The sequence below is a fragment of the Dipodomys ordii genome, unplaced genomic scaffold (genome assembly GCF_000151885.1).
Source record: "Dipodomys ordii isolate 6190 unplaced genomic scaffold, Dord_2.0 Scaffold22, whole genome shotgun sequence".
Taxonomy (NCBI): Eukaryota; Metazoa; Chordata; class Mammalia; order Rodentia; family Heteromyidae; genus Dipodomys; species Dipodomys ordii.
The window spans coordinates 5987282-6002653 of NW_012267238.1; the positions used below are offsets into that span (position 1 = coordinate 5987282).

Below are 15372 nucleotides of genomic sequence, written 5' to 3' on the forward strand. Positions count from 1 at the left end.
GGTGAGGGTGGGGAGGAGAGCACCCGCACCTGTACGCATGGCCGACTCCTGTGGGTGTGACTGTGGCCTATGTGGCTTTCTCTGGGGAGGTGTAGGGAAGGAAGGCTAGTCAAATGAAGGAAGGGAGGGAGGGAGGCGGGTGTGGCCCCGGCCAGCCCTGAACACTGCACTGCAGCCTGTGATCTGCTATCGCCCCTGGGCATCAGAAAGGAGAGAATGCGGTAGCAGAGTGGGGCTTGTTTGGGGGGACCAGCTGTGTGGCCTCTGAATCTTTGTGCCCGTCTGTGTGATGGGGGAATGATGTCACTGCTCCCTGGGCTGCTGGGGAGCACACAGGAAGCCCAGGTGCCTCTGAGTGATGGTCTTCCTGCCTTCCTGTCCTCCAGGTAGTTCCCCCTCCCCTCCGGGGGCAGCAGCCACCATGTTCTCCTGCGTGAAGGCCTATGAGGACCAGAACTACTCGGCTCTGAAGCGAGCCTGTCTACGCAGGAAGGTGCTCTTCGAGGACCCCCACTTCCCTGCCACGGATGACTCCCTCTACTACAGGGGCACCCCAGGGCCCACTGTCAGGTGGAAGCGGCCCAAGGTCAGTGTCTACAGCCAGGGAGCAGGCCCAATTCTCCCTTGAGCTTTGGTTGTCCCTCCCCTTCTTGCTTGGAAAACAGGAGGGGTCCAAATGGGGCCCCTTGCTAGGGGACTTGAGTTGGAGGGGTCTGAGAGGGGCAGTGGTCACCCTGCCCAGCCAAGCCCACATGGGAAGGCAGGCCCTGCTCTTTCCCAGGGAGATTGTGGGGTACATGTGAAGTGATGTGCACAGGATCTCTCCACATCTCCACCTCTTTTTGTGGCTGTTCTGGTGCTTGGACTCAGAGCCTGTCCCTTACCTTTTCATTCAAGGCTGGTGCTCTAATCACTTGAGCCACAGCTCCACTTCTGGCTTTTTGCTGGTTAGTTGGAAATATGAGTCTCATGAACTTTCCTTCTTGGGCTAACTTGGAACCATGATCCTCAGATCTCAGCCTCCTGAGTAGTTAGGGTTAGAGACATAAGCTACTGACATAAGTACTGGGATCTCTGTTTAGGAAAATATGCAGCAATGCTCACATTGCAAGACATTTACATTCCTGGTTACTACAGTAATTGTTGGTTGGTTTGTGGTTTTTGGTTGTGGGGCTTGAACTCAGGGCCTGGGCACTGTCCCTGAGCTCTTTTGCTCAAGGCTAGCACTGTATCACTTTTGAGCCACAGTACCACCTCCAGTTTTCTAGTATTTAATTGGAGATAAGGGTCTTACTGGTTTTCCTGCCTAGGCTAGCTTTGAACTGCGATCCTCAGATCTTAGCCTCTTGAATAGCTAGGATTACAGGTGTGATCCACAGGCACCTGGCTTCTGTCATGGTTTTGAAATGGTCACTTCCTGTCAAAGTGAGGGAATTTATTATGGTTGGTCAGCAGGAACAGTAGTAGAGAGGTGGAGAGAGGTGATATTGCTGTGACTGTTACCCAGTCCAGGGAGCCTGATGGCCAGAAAGAATAGGGGACCTCCCACAGCCACTCCTGACCGTGGGCCCTGAGACCCAAGTGTGCTTTATCCTGCCCAACAGAAATGTCACATGTGTCCCCATGGCAGGACTTTGTCCTCTGGAACTTTGATTCCTCCATATGAGGGTGGAGCTGGGAAGGGTCCCACAGAGTAGAGGGGTTCCCAGCACCTGGAGGAAGGGGAGTCTGCAGGAGAGTACCTCCCCAGAGCCCTTTCTAGGCTGTAGGAGCGTTTAGTGGGGAAAATCCGGCTCTATCTGGTCTCTTGGGCTGGGAGGAGGCTGTGACTCCTGCTGGCCACCACTCAGGCCAGGTGAGGGGCCAGGGATACGGAGGCCGCTGGAAGGAGGCATCAGTGGCAGCACAAGGTGGGGCTGGCATCAGGCTCCCTTAGCCTCAGCTGGGCAGCTGAGCACAGGACAGGTGGGGAGCAAGGGAGAAAGATTCAGGCCTGCAGGTCAGCCCCAAAGGGATGTGCCAGGTGGAAGGGCATGGCCCTCGCTCAAGAGGTCACAGGAACCATCCAAGGCCGGGCTCTCCACAGTGGGCCAAAGTCAGACTGGAGTTTTACACAGGCTCTCAGGTCCCTGAAATCTAGTGGTCAAGTTTCTCTCCTATATGTTGACCTGGACAGGGAACTTCAAGAGGGAGAGAAACAGGTTGAATATCCAGATGATCTGTAAGCTGCTGGCAGAGCAAGGCTGGTGTCCCGGAGCCCAGCTTTTTCTTGGCACCAGCTGGAGGGGCCCTGGTGCTTCTCCCTTAGCCCCCTCCCCCCCCCCAGCTCTGTTCTCTAGCAGATGCTCAGTAGCCACCCTCCTGGGCTGCCCGTGCCTCCTCCCTCTCTGTGTCAGAGTGTATTTATGGGGGTGGGGGACGGGCTCAAAGGGCCTTTGTGAGGCCTGGATGTGGGTGCAGGAGGAGGGAGACACTAGCTCTCTTAGGCTGCTCTTGCTTTATCCCTTGCTACCCTTACTCTGACCTTGTTCCTGCCCTCGGCTGTCACTTATAATGGTTGTGGAGTTGTGGGGTTGTAGGGCCTGATACCCGGCTGACCCCGGCTAGCTTTCTCCTAGGCCCCAAGGAGTCACTGCTCCCTTGGCATCCTGCCACGCCTCCTCTCCCTCAGTGCTTTCCTCCTGGGCACATGCCAAGTGCCACCCTCCTAGCTCATGGAGGAAGTGGACAGAGCACAGCTGTGGCTGGGCAGTGACGGAGTGTGTGTGTGTGTGTGTGAGAGAGAGAGAGAGAATGGTTCAATTCTCTATTGCTTCTGGTCAAGAGCTGAGTCCTACTGGGTGGAGCCTGGTGAGCAGTGGGGGGGGAGGGGGGAGTCCCTGTGGGGTTGGGGTGTAGAACCTTCAGGATGACCAGCTTGTGGAGCAGGAAGTTAGGCCGCCTTGGTCAAGGGTGGGGTAGAGCTAGCTCTTGACCATGAACACCCAGAAACAGGCCTAAGGCAGCTGTTTCCATAAAGTTTAACTCCCTGAGTCTTGTGACCCAACTGTTTACAAACAGCAGAGAGCCATCACTTCCAAAGCCTGAATGGCATCCTTTGCCATTTCTCTCCTGTTCCCCAGCTCTTCTAAGTTGATCATTCTGGTGCCTTCGCTGTCCTTAGAGGTTCCCCTCAGCCAGCCTCTGGGCCTCCCTCCCCCCCCAGCCTCCCTGCCTCCCTGCCTCCCTGCTTCCCAGCTTTCAAACTGGAGTGAATAGCTGGGTTTTTGAGACAGACAGACTTGTCTCCAGCCTGCTTACCTTACTGAGGTAAGGTGTAGCCTTGAACAAGTTACCACCACCCCCTTTCCTGGCCTCAGGTTCCTTACTTGGAGGGAAGGGGCAGGGAAACGGGTCTTGCTCATTGGAGTGGTGTCTGGGAGGTAGAATGACTTGGGAAGTCTGAGGTGTCAGACACATGGAAGCTTCTTCCCTCACCTACCCATCTTCTCCTTGCCCTGTGTTGGGGACCTAGGACAGCCTGGGGTCCCCTATTTGATTGGCTGTGCAGGTGGGACAGGCCTTATCCTTCTCAGTCATGCAGAATACCTGCCCTGGCCCCCACCCCTGCAGACTCATTGTGTTTTGTTCTTTCTGGTGCAGTTAAGGGGGCTGGCCTCCTTCCCAGGCTGATGGGGAGAATAGAGGCAATAGGGCAGAGCCTGGGAGCTCAAGAAGTTCTCCAGTTTCTGGAGCAGCCCTCATCTCTCCTGTCCCTCCCGCCATCCCCTGCCCATCCACAATCTACTTATCCTGAGGCATCAGCCTGGTGGGGGATCCTTGGCGAACTGTAAAATGGGACAAGGAGCCTGGTACCTTTGGTGCACGCCTGTAATCTTAGCTGCTCACGAGGCTGACGATATGGTTTGAAGCCAGCCTGGGCAGACAAATGTGTGGCACTCTTATTTCCAAATACCCAGCAAAAAGCTGGGTACGGGTGGCTCATGCCTATAACCTTAGCTACTTAGGAGGCAGAGATCTGAGGATCATAGTTTGAAGCCAGCCAGGTAAAGAAAATCTGTGAGAGGGGCTGGTAAGTGGCTCAGTGGTAGAGAGCTTACCTTGCATGCATGAGGCCCTGGGTTCGATTCCTCAGCACCACATAAGCAAAAAGAAAAACAAGCTGGAAGTGGTGCTGTGCCTCAAGTGGTAGAGAGCTAGCCTTGAGCTGAAGAGCTGAGGGACAGCACCCAGGCCCAGAGTTCAGGCCATGACCGGACCAAAAAATAAATAAATAAAATAAGAAAGTCTGTGAGACTCTTATCTTCAATTAGACACTAAAAAAAAAAAAAGCTGGAAATGGAGCTGTGGCTCAAGTATTAAGAGCACTAGTCTTGAGCAGAAAAAGTCAGAAGTGGAGCTGAATTCAAGCCCCAGGACTAGCAAAAGAAAAAATAAAAAACCAGAAGTAGAATTATGGTTCAAGCGGTAGCCTTGAGTGAAAAAGCTAAGCAAGAATGCAAGGTCCTGCTGGGCCACTGGTGGCTCATGCCTATAATCTTAGTTACTCAGGAGGCTGAGAACTGAGGATTCCGAGTTGAAGCCACTCCAGACAGGAAATTCTGTGAAATTCTTATCTCTAATTAACTACAAGAAAACCAGAAGTGCTGGGGCTCGAAGTGCTGGAGTGCTAGCCTTGAATGGAAGCGCTCAGGGACATTGCTCAGACCCCAAGTTCAAGCCGCATGACCCACCCTACCCCCCAAAAAAGAGAAAGAGTGCAAGGCTCTGAGTTCAAGTCCCAGTACCAGCACAAAAACGGGGTGGGACGAGGAGAAGTCTTACAAATAGATGTCAGTTTGGAATTCCCCCAAAATAGCCTGGTAGTTCTTTTTTTTGGGGGGGGGGTCTGGTTGTGGGGCCTGAACTCTGGGCCTGGGCGCTGTCCCTCAGCTCTTCAGCTCAAGGCTAGCGCTCTACCACTTGAGCCACAGCGCCACTTCCGGCTTTTTTCTTTTTGCTTATGTGGTGCTGAGGAATCGAACCCAGGGCCTCATGCATGCAAGGCAAACACTCTACCACTGAGCCACCTTCTCAGCCCCCAGCCTGGTAGTTCTTACCGAAATTGCTAGGGTTTTTTTCCTTCCTGGGGAAGGGGCTGCTGATTCTCAGTTATACTGTACATTAGACCTCAGAAGAAGCTACCTGTGGACGCTGAGACCTGTGGCTAGGTGGGCCTCTGCCCTGTCCAGGAATGGACCCCCAAGATGGTCAGTGCAGTGAGCCTTATCAGAGGAGGTGGCATGCAGGATGGGCACTGTGGAAGGAGATGGAGGAACACGGAGGCTGGGAGAGTTGCAGAGGAGGGCCAAGACTCCCAAGACCAGTGCTGCCCTTCTCTCCTAGCCCAGGCTCACTCTCCCAGTGTTGATTTCTTCTGTGATCTGAGGATATCCAGGAAGGGTGAGGGGGTGATGGTGGGCGCAAAGGGCAGGGAGCTCTGCCGGTGTGACCTAGCCAAGGACCCGCTGCATTCCTGGTGCTGCATTCCTGCTTGTGCACCGGGGCCTGGAAACCTGAAATTCTTGCTGGGCAGAGGGGGAGGTGGCTTAGGGCCAAGCTTGATCTTGTTGAACTGGTCTTTCAGCCTGGATGACCAAGTGCTCCAAGGCTATGCCCTAGAGGTGTGTTGACCAGTCTCCCAGAACTGCCCAGCCAGGACTCAGGTCCCTGGACTGCTTAGCCAGCAGGACTCAATAGCGGGTCCCATCCAATCCCCTCCTCTGTCTGCTTTCGTCCCAGGCTCTGTTGTTTTCTGCTCACCCTAGAGGTGCCTTAGAGCTCCCAGGCTGGCAGGCAGACCCAGAGAAAAGCCAGAGAATCCTGGCATAGAAAGCACAGGTAGCCAGGCCCAAGGGAGGGGTATGGCAGAGGCAGCATCTCTCTAGGCAGTGGCCTGGTCCCATGTTAGGGTTGTTTGGGGTCCTTGGTACCTTCCTGTACCTCTGGCCCACAGCTTTCCCTACACCTGCTTTGAAGGTAGGCCCCGCCTGGAAACCTCTCTGATCTCCCTGGCTCCTGAGGTGACCTCTGCTCACGAAGAGGCTGTGGCTTGGCTCTCCCTTCTCAAAGGGCCTGCCTGTGGTCAAGGATCATCCCTGACTCATTCTGTGGCCTGTGCCCAACTGTTGGCCCAAGGCAGAAAGACAAATACTGGTCTTGAAAAGCCCAGCCCCACATTGGTAAGGTGAGGCCTGAGAATCTGCTGCACAGTTGAGATTATAAGCCAGGGGACCCGTGAAGGAACTGTGCTTTTGATGTCTGAAATCTGTAGCCGATTGCCTGAGGTTTTTGTTTGGTTTTGTTTTCTGATGGTGTTGGGGCTTGAAAGAAAAGGCCCATGTCTGTTTTTTTTTTGCTGATTAATTGGAGATAATTTTCTTATAGACTTCTGCCTGGGCTGGCTTCAAATCATGATCCTCAGATCTCAGCCTTCTGAATAGCTAGGAGTTGGAGTCTCAGTTCACCTCTTCCTGTGTACCCCTGGGAAAATGGCCCCACTACTCTGTGCCTTGATTTCCTCCTCTGTAAAAAGGTCTAGCAGTATGGGCTCAGCCCCTGACAGGTGGCTAGCCCTTGGGAACAGCTTCTGTGACTATGCCCTTAGAGAGGCCCTAACTTAACCTCTAGATTCCAAGTGCCACCGATTTCACCTAGTTTCAGTCAGGCCTCTGCTCTAGAGACAAGGAAGTATAATCCAGGGACCCCTGATTCCTGAGCTTACTTCTGTCCTCTTTCAAGGGCTGGTAAGCTTCAGGGGCCATAATCCTGATCTGGAGCATCTGCAGAGCTAGAATGGCTGTACCCACCCCTAGGTCTGCCCTGTCATGCTGCACAGGGGGTGGAGAGCCCTGGTCAGGCCCTACTGACCTGTTCTGCTCTGTCTTGTCAGCCCAACTAATTCCCTTTGACCTTGGATGACATCTGTGGAGAAGGGATGTATGCCTTGAATCACAGAGGACCTGAAGTGGAAGGGAACCTAAATGTCACTTCCCCCTGCTGCCCTGGGTGTCACCAGACTCTTAGAGTGACTCCTCCAGCTGTTGGTTCCTCTGCCTCCCTTCAGGGTCTCAGAAGGGCAGATGCTAAATCACTGCTTTCCTGGGGCTGGGAGGCTGGGCTGAAAGATAAGGAGGTGGAGGTGGGTGGAGTAGCAGACAGACCAGGCAGCTCTTTCTGCTTGAGTATGGCTTGGTGACCAGAGAAGGGAAGGTTTTCCTGTGATCTGGGTGCTGGGACCCAAATCTGTGCTATGGGGAAGTTACCAAGAGCTGTCCTGTGGTCCCAGCTGGAGGGAGTGGTCAGATCTCAAGAGCCATCCCATCTCCTCACCACCCCCCACCCCACCCCACCCCACCCCAGAGACTTAGGGCCCTTGCTCTGGCCCTCTGAGTCTGGTAGCAGAGAGCATTCTGGTCTCTCTGAGCAGAAAAGTCTCAAATGCTTTATGGGGGTCCCTTTGTCCTGTTTCCTCCTAAACTCTCCACCACTGTTGTCAGTGGAGGCCTTACACAGCCCTGCCAAGATAGCAACCTGTTTATTTACCTAAGTGAGGAATGGAGGCAAGGAGAGGTGGAGCTACTGGCTCCAGGTTGCACTGCCAGTTAAACGGGGTAGGAATAAGTGTTTCATCTTCCTAGTTCTTCTGCCCTCTACTGGCTGCTGGTGGAAAGGCTGTGGGAGCAAACCTGAGGCCTTGGCCCTCTGGCTTGTGTGTGTCTGAGGCTCCAACCTGTCATCTATGCACCTGTCAACATGTCAGCTATGCCCACATCTTAAGACCACAGCAGGGTCTGCCATAGTGCCAGCAGGTGACTGAAAGCCATGTCTCAGTGTCTGCCCCCACTTTGAGGGGCTGTCACCCCTCTCATCTCAGTGAGATGCTAATGGAGAAGAGGAAGGTTGGAGTGGGCGTGCTAGAGACAGATAGCAGTCCTGCAGTCCTGAGCAGGCCTGGACTGGACAGGAAAAGCACGTCCTAACCCTAATTGCTGCAGCCTGCCCCTCTAGTGTACGTGGGCCTGTAGCTGCACAATTTGCTCTGCTTCCCTGGCTTGAGCACTGTTTGCTGCCTTCAGAAATGAGCCAGCTCCCAGCCACAGCCTGGGTGGGATGTTACCACTGTAGAAGGCAGGAGGGGGCTCTCCTTTCAGGTTCTGTCTCTTGTTTTTCTCACTCCACAGCACACAGCCTTGGGGGCCTTAAAAGAAAAACCCAATCTCAGTAGAGATGGGAAGCCTGGGTGCCAGCCCTTGGGCATTACCCAGTGCAGGAGATGGAGCCCACCCTGTGGGTCTCTTCCTGCAGGCAGAGCAGGGGGCTTCCAGCAAGTAGAAGAAGCTGCAGGTGGCACTGACCAGTGGATTTCCTGGCCTGGTGCTCAGCATAGCCCCTGGAATAGCCCCTCTGGCCAGCCCAGCCAATTTCTTTCTTTCTTTTTTTTTGTTTTCAGGTAAGGGGTAGGTTTATTCATCGTTCTGGCTTGCACCAAGCCATGTTGGCCCTCCACATGACTGGGAAAGGCCTGGGAATGAGAGCTGGGAAAGAGAAGAGAAGGAAAGAGCTGAGAAAGAGCTAGAAAAGAGCAGAGAGAGAGCGTCTGGGTCTGGGCTAGGCCTTATCTAGGGTATGGGAGGAGAAAGGTGTGGCCACATCAAATTCAGATGTGACCTCAGCGGTTGCAGATATGACCTCTTCCAGGTGTCCCAGTTGCCTAGGTAACGCAGGTACTGGGTGGAGACTTTGCTGCGAGGAGGGTGGAGCCTGCTCACCATCCAGGAGCAGACCTTACATTCCAGCCTTTTAATAATCATGAATAGGGTGCAGATTCTCTCTGGCTACTTCCTGTTGACAAGGGGCATCGACAATAGGGGTAAAAGGCTGGAATTTGGTCTCCTCCCAGGGAAGGCAGTGAGCAGCAGCTGTCCCTTGGTGGCGTGAGTCCTTAGATGAAGTCAGGAGAAGTCTCATGAGGCATTGAGGGGCTGGAAAAAAAATACTAGAGAGCAAATAAATGGCAAGAGGAAGGACTTGGGGCTGAAAATGTTGGTAGAAATATCCCTAGCTACCTCTGACACCAGCGACTAGGTAGAGTAGTCAGGTGACAAAGGCAAGAATATAAATTCCTGTTCAGTTAATAGGTAGACAGGTATAGACATTGGATGGGCAGGCTTCTTTCTTCTACTGACCTCCTGGCTCTGGTTAATTTTGAAAGGGCAGGCACAAAGTAGCTGATGTGACATCATCTCCTTTTACTCCTCTCCATGGTCCCTTGTTCCCCAGACTGGCTGAGTCTAGGTGCTCGTTGCTGGGATGGCTTGTCCTAGTTGGTATTCAAGGAGGTTTAAACTCAAGGCCTGAGCACTGTCCTTGAGCACTTCTGCTCAAGGCTAGTGCTCTACCACGTTGAGTTACAGTATCACTTCGTGTTTGGCTGGTTAGAGATAAGAGTCTTGAGCCATGCTTCCAGCCTGGCTCTTTGCAGGTTAGTTGGGAGATCGAATCTTAGGGATTTTTAGGCCTGGGCTGGCTTTGAACTACAATCTTTGCCACAAAACCCCTTTATTATTTCCAATTAAAGCAACAAGGAGATCAAGTAGAATAAGTAGAGCTTACCTGGTTCTTATCAAGAATTGACTGACAAATATTCTGGAATGACAAAACTTCTTAGATGTGAGAATCTTAGCACAGATATGCCCAATATTTTAGAGTCACGTAGTCAGTACCAGAACACATAACACAAAACACAAAAGGCAAAACTCAAAACCTAAAATTTTGACAACAATGTTTAGACATCTTTGCTAACAAAGCACATCAGATGATTGGGCCTCAGTTACTAGGACCTGTGAAAAGAGCAACTTGTTAGCAAGGCACCTTAGAATAGATGGATGGAGTAGTAAGCTTGGTGGAAGGTTAAGGGTCAGATGGGGCCAAACCCTTAACCCACCATGTGGCACCAAGATGGCAAACTCAAGATGGCGAATTTCAGAAAAAATGCAAAGAAACCCTGAACAAATAGACCAAGCCTACATTGGCTAGCCTTTGAGAAGGAACCTAGAGGGAGGGATCCCCGGGACCCAGCCTGCGTCGCACTCTTCAGGGCACAAGCCAAAATGTAGAAAAGAGAAAGGGAGAGATAGGGAAAGTTGGACATGAATGGCAGAGAGAGAGCAAAGAGAGCCTGAAAGTAAACAGACTTCTGACCATTTACCATTGCAGTGGCAAAAACTGTCTCCATCTGAGAATGGCATAAAAATGAGGCTCTCTGGCTTTCCAGGGAGTGCAGGAGGCATTTCAAAGGGGTTTCACGGCTCAGGCGTGATTCACAGCACCCCATTCAATGTGTAGGAGAGTCAGTCTGGTGAGTGAAGGAGAGCTGACCAGCCAGAAGCAGCGTCCCGACTTCCCCAGAGCCCTCTAGAGAGAAATGGCCAAGCCCCCAAAACCAAGTGTCCTTGGCTTCAGAGGTGACCGGCCTTTCAGCTAAAGGCCATAGGAGCTCTCTGGCGTGGTGCCACGTCTGGACAGAGACTGAGCAACAGAGAGCCGTAGAGAGTAGTTTCACTCACCAGAGTAGAGAAGTGGTGTGGACGTGGATGTGAAGGCCAGCAATGGTATCGATGCGCTGTGTCCGCAGCAGACAGATGGGTTTGCAAAAGGCCCTCAGAACTGTGGGTATTCCTCAGAGCAAAAAGGGAAAAACAAACAGAAAAAGAAAAAAGGAAAAAAAAAACAGAGAGGAATCCCAGCTATCCTGACTTTAAGCTCTTTATCCGAGTCATGGCACCATTTATGTTAGGTTTTTAAAAAGAGGTAGCCGAGTAAGAACAGCACCACGCACGTGGTATTCAGGTAAGGGGTAGGTTTATTCATCATTCTGGCTGGCACCAGGCCATGTTGGCCCTCCACATGGCTGGGAAAGGCCTGGGAATGAGAGCTGGGAAAGAGAGAGAGCTGGGAAAAAGAAGAGAGAGCTGGGAAAGAGAAGAGAAGGAAAGAGCTGAGAAAGACCTAGAAAAGAGCAGAGAGAGAGGCCAGCCAGTTTCTATAGAAAGCCAGGAGAAGGATTTTCTTCCCCCCTTAGGCAGCTGTGTGCTGTATGCCTTTAACAAGTCACTTCCCCTTTCTGAACCCTCAGGCCTCATTCATAAAATGGAATAGCAACCCCATACTCAGGTGGGGTATGGAGTAGCACAAAAGACACGCTACCCCAGTACCCCAGTCTCCCCGCCTGTGTGCTCATCACAGATCATCTAAGTGTTGGCCTCATCCTTACATCCTTACCCCACTGCATTGTGACTGAGCCCTGCAGGGCTGGCTGCTCAGGGAGGCCACAGAGGCCCGAGAAAGGCTGATGGCCCAGGGTCCAGCCCCCTGAAGTCATCCATGGTCTTCATACACTGTCTTACCTTTGAGGGAAAAGCTTGATCCAGCCAGGGAAGGAGAGATGCCCAACAAAGACCAGGAAGGAGCTGGCTTTGGGGAGCAGACAGCCCCCCGAGACTGCAGGGCAGACAATTTCTACCTCCTCCCACCCTCACACTGTCCATGCTTTCTGTAGGACATCTGTGAGGACCCCCGCCTCTTTGTGGATGGTATCAGCTCCCATGACCTGCACCAGGGCCAGGTGGGCAATTGCTGGTTCGTGGCTGCCTGCTCATCACTTGCCTCCAGAGAGTCGCTGTGGCAAAAGGTGAGGCAGGGGAGGGGGGATGTGGGGGGCGGCTAGAGGGCTGCCATCTCAGCCTGACATATAGGACTTTGTGAACAACTGCACCCAAGTCTCATGTAGGAGCAAACATCGGGTTTTCCCTCCTTTACCCGTCAGCTGAGTCCCCACAAACAGGCACTGAGACTGTCTGGAGTTCTTAAGGGGTCTCAGATATGTTCCCTCCCAACTGTTGGAGGCCTAGATCCCTGGAGCAAAACAATGTAGAAGCACCTTCCTGCATCCAGACCACTAACACTTAGGAACCTGCTGTGCGATGAGAACCAGGTTGTGTCCTCCTCTAGGCCCTTGTTTTCCAGTTGTTCAACAGGGCTAGTTCAGATAACTCCGGCTTTGTGATTCCTGGTTCATACCTCTGGATTTTGAATGGGCCCTGGTCCTGCTTCTTAGACTTTAAATAGCAGTGCTTGACTGTGAGATTGCTAAAGCTCAGGGCTCCTTTCCTGGGGAGGTAGGGAGGTTGGGGTGGAGGCCAGATTTGAAGTGTTGGTGGAGATCTGGATTCCCATCCTGGGAAACACAAGTTTTTATTCCTTTCCTGTCTCTGCCCTTCTTACTCTCCCTTCTCAGGGCTGACAGTGGGATTGGAGCCCCAGCCTTCCCAGTTGGAAGCTGTGTGACTCTAGCGAAGCTGTCTCTCAGGGAGGCCTGCTTTTGCAGGGTCTGGCATTGCAGGGTGCTCAGTGGACCGTGGGAACTGTGGCCAGTGTTATGATCCTCTGAAACTGGGTGCTAGAGACAGAGGTTGCTTCCCCTTGTCTGCTGTAGCATCCCTTGGCCAGCAGAGGGCACTGTGCCCTTGACTGAGGCTGGGATTGTGGGAGATGCCCCTGTTCTCACATTGATTGAACAGGATGTGGCCCTTCACAGTGCCACAGTGTCACCCTGGGACCCAGCTTCCGATGGTCCTGTAGAGTCAGGACAGCTGTATGCTGTGGACCCTCGAGGCCATCAGAACCACCACCACAGCCTATAGATGTGGGTTCTGTGTTATCTCTAAGCAAGGACTCAGAGAGGCACTCTTCAGCCCTTCAAGAGCTATCACTTGTGAACTTCCAGGCCTAGAGAGGGTCCAAGCCTGAACCGTTGTTGGGATACATGACTAGTACACATTGCACATTCCTGCTGTTTCCCTCCCTATCTACCTCCTCTCCTTCCTTTTTTCTTTCTTTCCTTCTTCCTTTGTTCCCCCAGTCAGTTGTGGGACTTGAATTCAGGGCCTGGGTGCTATCCATGAGCTTTTTCACTCAAGGCTAACACTTTACCAATTTGAGCCACAGCTCCATTTCTGGTTTTCTGGTAGTTAATTGGAGATAAGAGTCTCACAGACCTTCCTGCCCAGGCTGGCTTCAAACTGAGATCCTCAGATTTCAGCCTCCTGAGTAGATAGGATTACAGGCATGAGCTACCAGTGCCTAGCTTCTTTTGTTTTATTGTAGTGCTTGTACCGGACTTGAACTCAGGACTTGGGCACTGTCCCTTAGCTTTTTTGCTCAAGAATGATACTCTATAAACTTGAACTGTAGCTTCACTTCTGGCTTTTTGCTAGTTAATTGGAGATAGGAGTCTCAGAGACTTTCCTGCCCAGGCTGGCTTCAAACAATGATCCTCAGATCTCAGCCTCCTGAGTAGCTAGGATTCAGGCATGAGCCACTAGGCCCTGGCTTCCAGCCACTTTCTCTGAGTCCCATCCCAAGCTAGCCAGGGTCCAGCTCTGTAATTGCCTGTTTATCTGTTACCTCTCCTCTTGAGGTGAGGTCCCTGTGGGCACACCTGGCCCTGGGTAAAGCCTGCTGATGAGCTTGACAGGGCTGACACAGAGGGTTTGGGAGAGTTTGGGGAATGAGGGCTCCCCTTTTCCCCCAAAGGTTGTTTGATCCAGATTGACAGTTCCATGGACAGCTTCCCTGGCTGGTCCTCCTCTGCCTCTAGTGGGCCATAGCCTAACTGGGGCCATCTGCACATTTGAAGGGGAAAACCCTGCTCCCTGCCACCTTGTCCCTGTCTAGCTCCCTCTCCCCCCACAGCTCCCCATTTAGCTGGTGGCAGAGGCCCAAGGCTTCAGGCAGGAGATTGCATGCTGGGTATCTTCAGCAGGCCTGTTTTGTTCTTTTTTTCTTTTCTTTTTTTTTTTTAAATCTCCTCCTGCAGGGGGCTGGGACTCCAGCCCCGGTGGTCTCAGAGGCTGATCTCCAGTAGTCTGGTCCCGGGGGAGGCTGGGGCAGGGCTGGGCACTCTCAGTAATTACACACTACCCCTGACTGCTGCTATGGTGACAGCCCCTGGGTCCAGGAAGGAGACCCTTGGGAGCTCATTATTGTGTCCTGTGTCCCTGTCCCTGCTGACTGGCTTCTGTTTGTTTTTACCCCTCGCTTTCTTGGCCTGTTGCCCTGTAAGGCCTCCTTGCCCTACCTCCATTTTCTCCATGGAAGGACAGTGGAAGAATCGGGGTGCACAGCCCTACTTCTCACCCAGTTCTACATCCTGGGTGCTGAGCCTCAGGGTCAGGAGTGTCATATCTATGGCATACATGCTCCTCTTCCAGGAAGCCACTCATTTACTCCTAGTCCTTCAAGTAACCTGGGACCAGCAGGCACAGAGTTCAAAAACAGCCAGATTGTTTCTGATTCAATTGGGTGCCATGGTAGTTGCTAGCCTGGGGCTGGTCACAATCTCTCTTAGTATGTACCTCTCAAGGTGTGGAAGGAAAACAAACCCCTGATTTTGAGGGTTCTCTGATACTCAACTTCTGTTCTGCCAGACCCCTCTTGCGGCAAAGGTACTGTGGCCTCTCCACTCCAACTCAACTGTTTTCCAAGAGCCACGAGTGGACTGCAAGTGACCAGGCTCTGTGAACCTCTGTGATAGTTTTCTTGAGCATCTGTTACAGGACTGTTGTGAGTTGCAAGCCTGTTGCCTGCCCCGAGTCTCTGTGTCAGGCTCCGGCCTGGCTGTGGTGTAGGCTGAGGAGAAGCAGTCAGGATCATGATTAGAAGAAAGGTGGAAGTGACCAGAGTCCAGGGAAGGAGTCTGGATGCTTATAGGGGCAAAGGTTGGGGGTGGGCTACGCTGGGACAGGGCTGGGAGAGAAAGGCCTAGGGTGGTGGGGGGGGGGCAGTACTTTTTAAGTCCCATTTTGGAAGTTGCCTCCAAATTCCTTCCCTGTAATATGTGCCAGTTTCACTCTCAGTTTTGAAGCCCAGTCCACTTCAGTTGGGTCCTGGGGAAGAAATATGAAAAAGTACAAAAAGTCTTAGTAACTAGCAGTCTTAGGGGTTTCTGTAGACCCTTGAGGTTAAGGAGGTGTGTGTGTGTGTGTGTGTGTGTGTGTGTGTGTGTGTGTGTGTGTGTGTGTGTGTGTGTGTGTGTGTGTGTTGGTCCTGGGGTTTGAACTCAGGGGCTGGGATCTGTGCCTTAGCTTTTTTGCACACAAAGCTGGTCATTTGAAACATAACTCCATTTGTGGCTCTTGGGTTATCCATTGGAGATAAGAGTCTCATGGACTTTTCCTGCCCAGGCTGGCATCAAACCTTGATTCTCACATCTCAGCCTCCTGAGTAGCTAGTAGTGCAGGCCCATCTTGTTTGTTTTGACGTGTAGTTTTT

At 52.4% G+C, this 15372-nt stretch overlaps 1 protein-coding gene across 1 annotated transcript in view; it reads left to right on the forward strand.

The window, feature by feature from the left end:
• Positions 1-389: 389 nt before the first annotated feature.
• Capn5 (calpain 5) overlaps positions 390-15372 on the forward strand; it is a 43367-nt gene continuing 28384 nt past the window's right edge. The window contains exons 1-2 of the mRNA XM_013014206.1: positions 390-586; positions 11600-11731. Of these exons, the coding sequence (XP_012869660.1) occupies positions 422-586; positions 11600-11731 (297 nt within the window). The 5' untranslated portion in view covers positions 390-421. The remainder of the gene's footprint in view (positions 587-11599; positions 11732-15372) is intronic.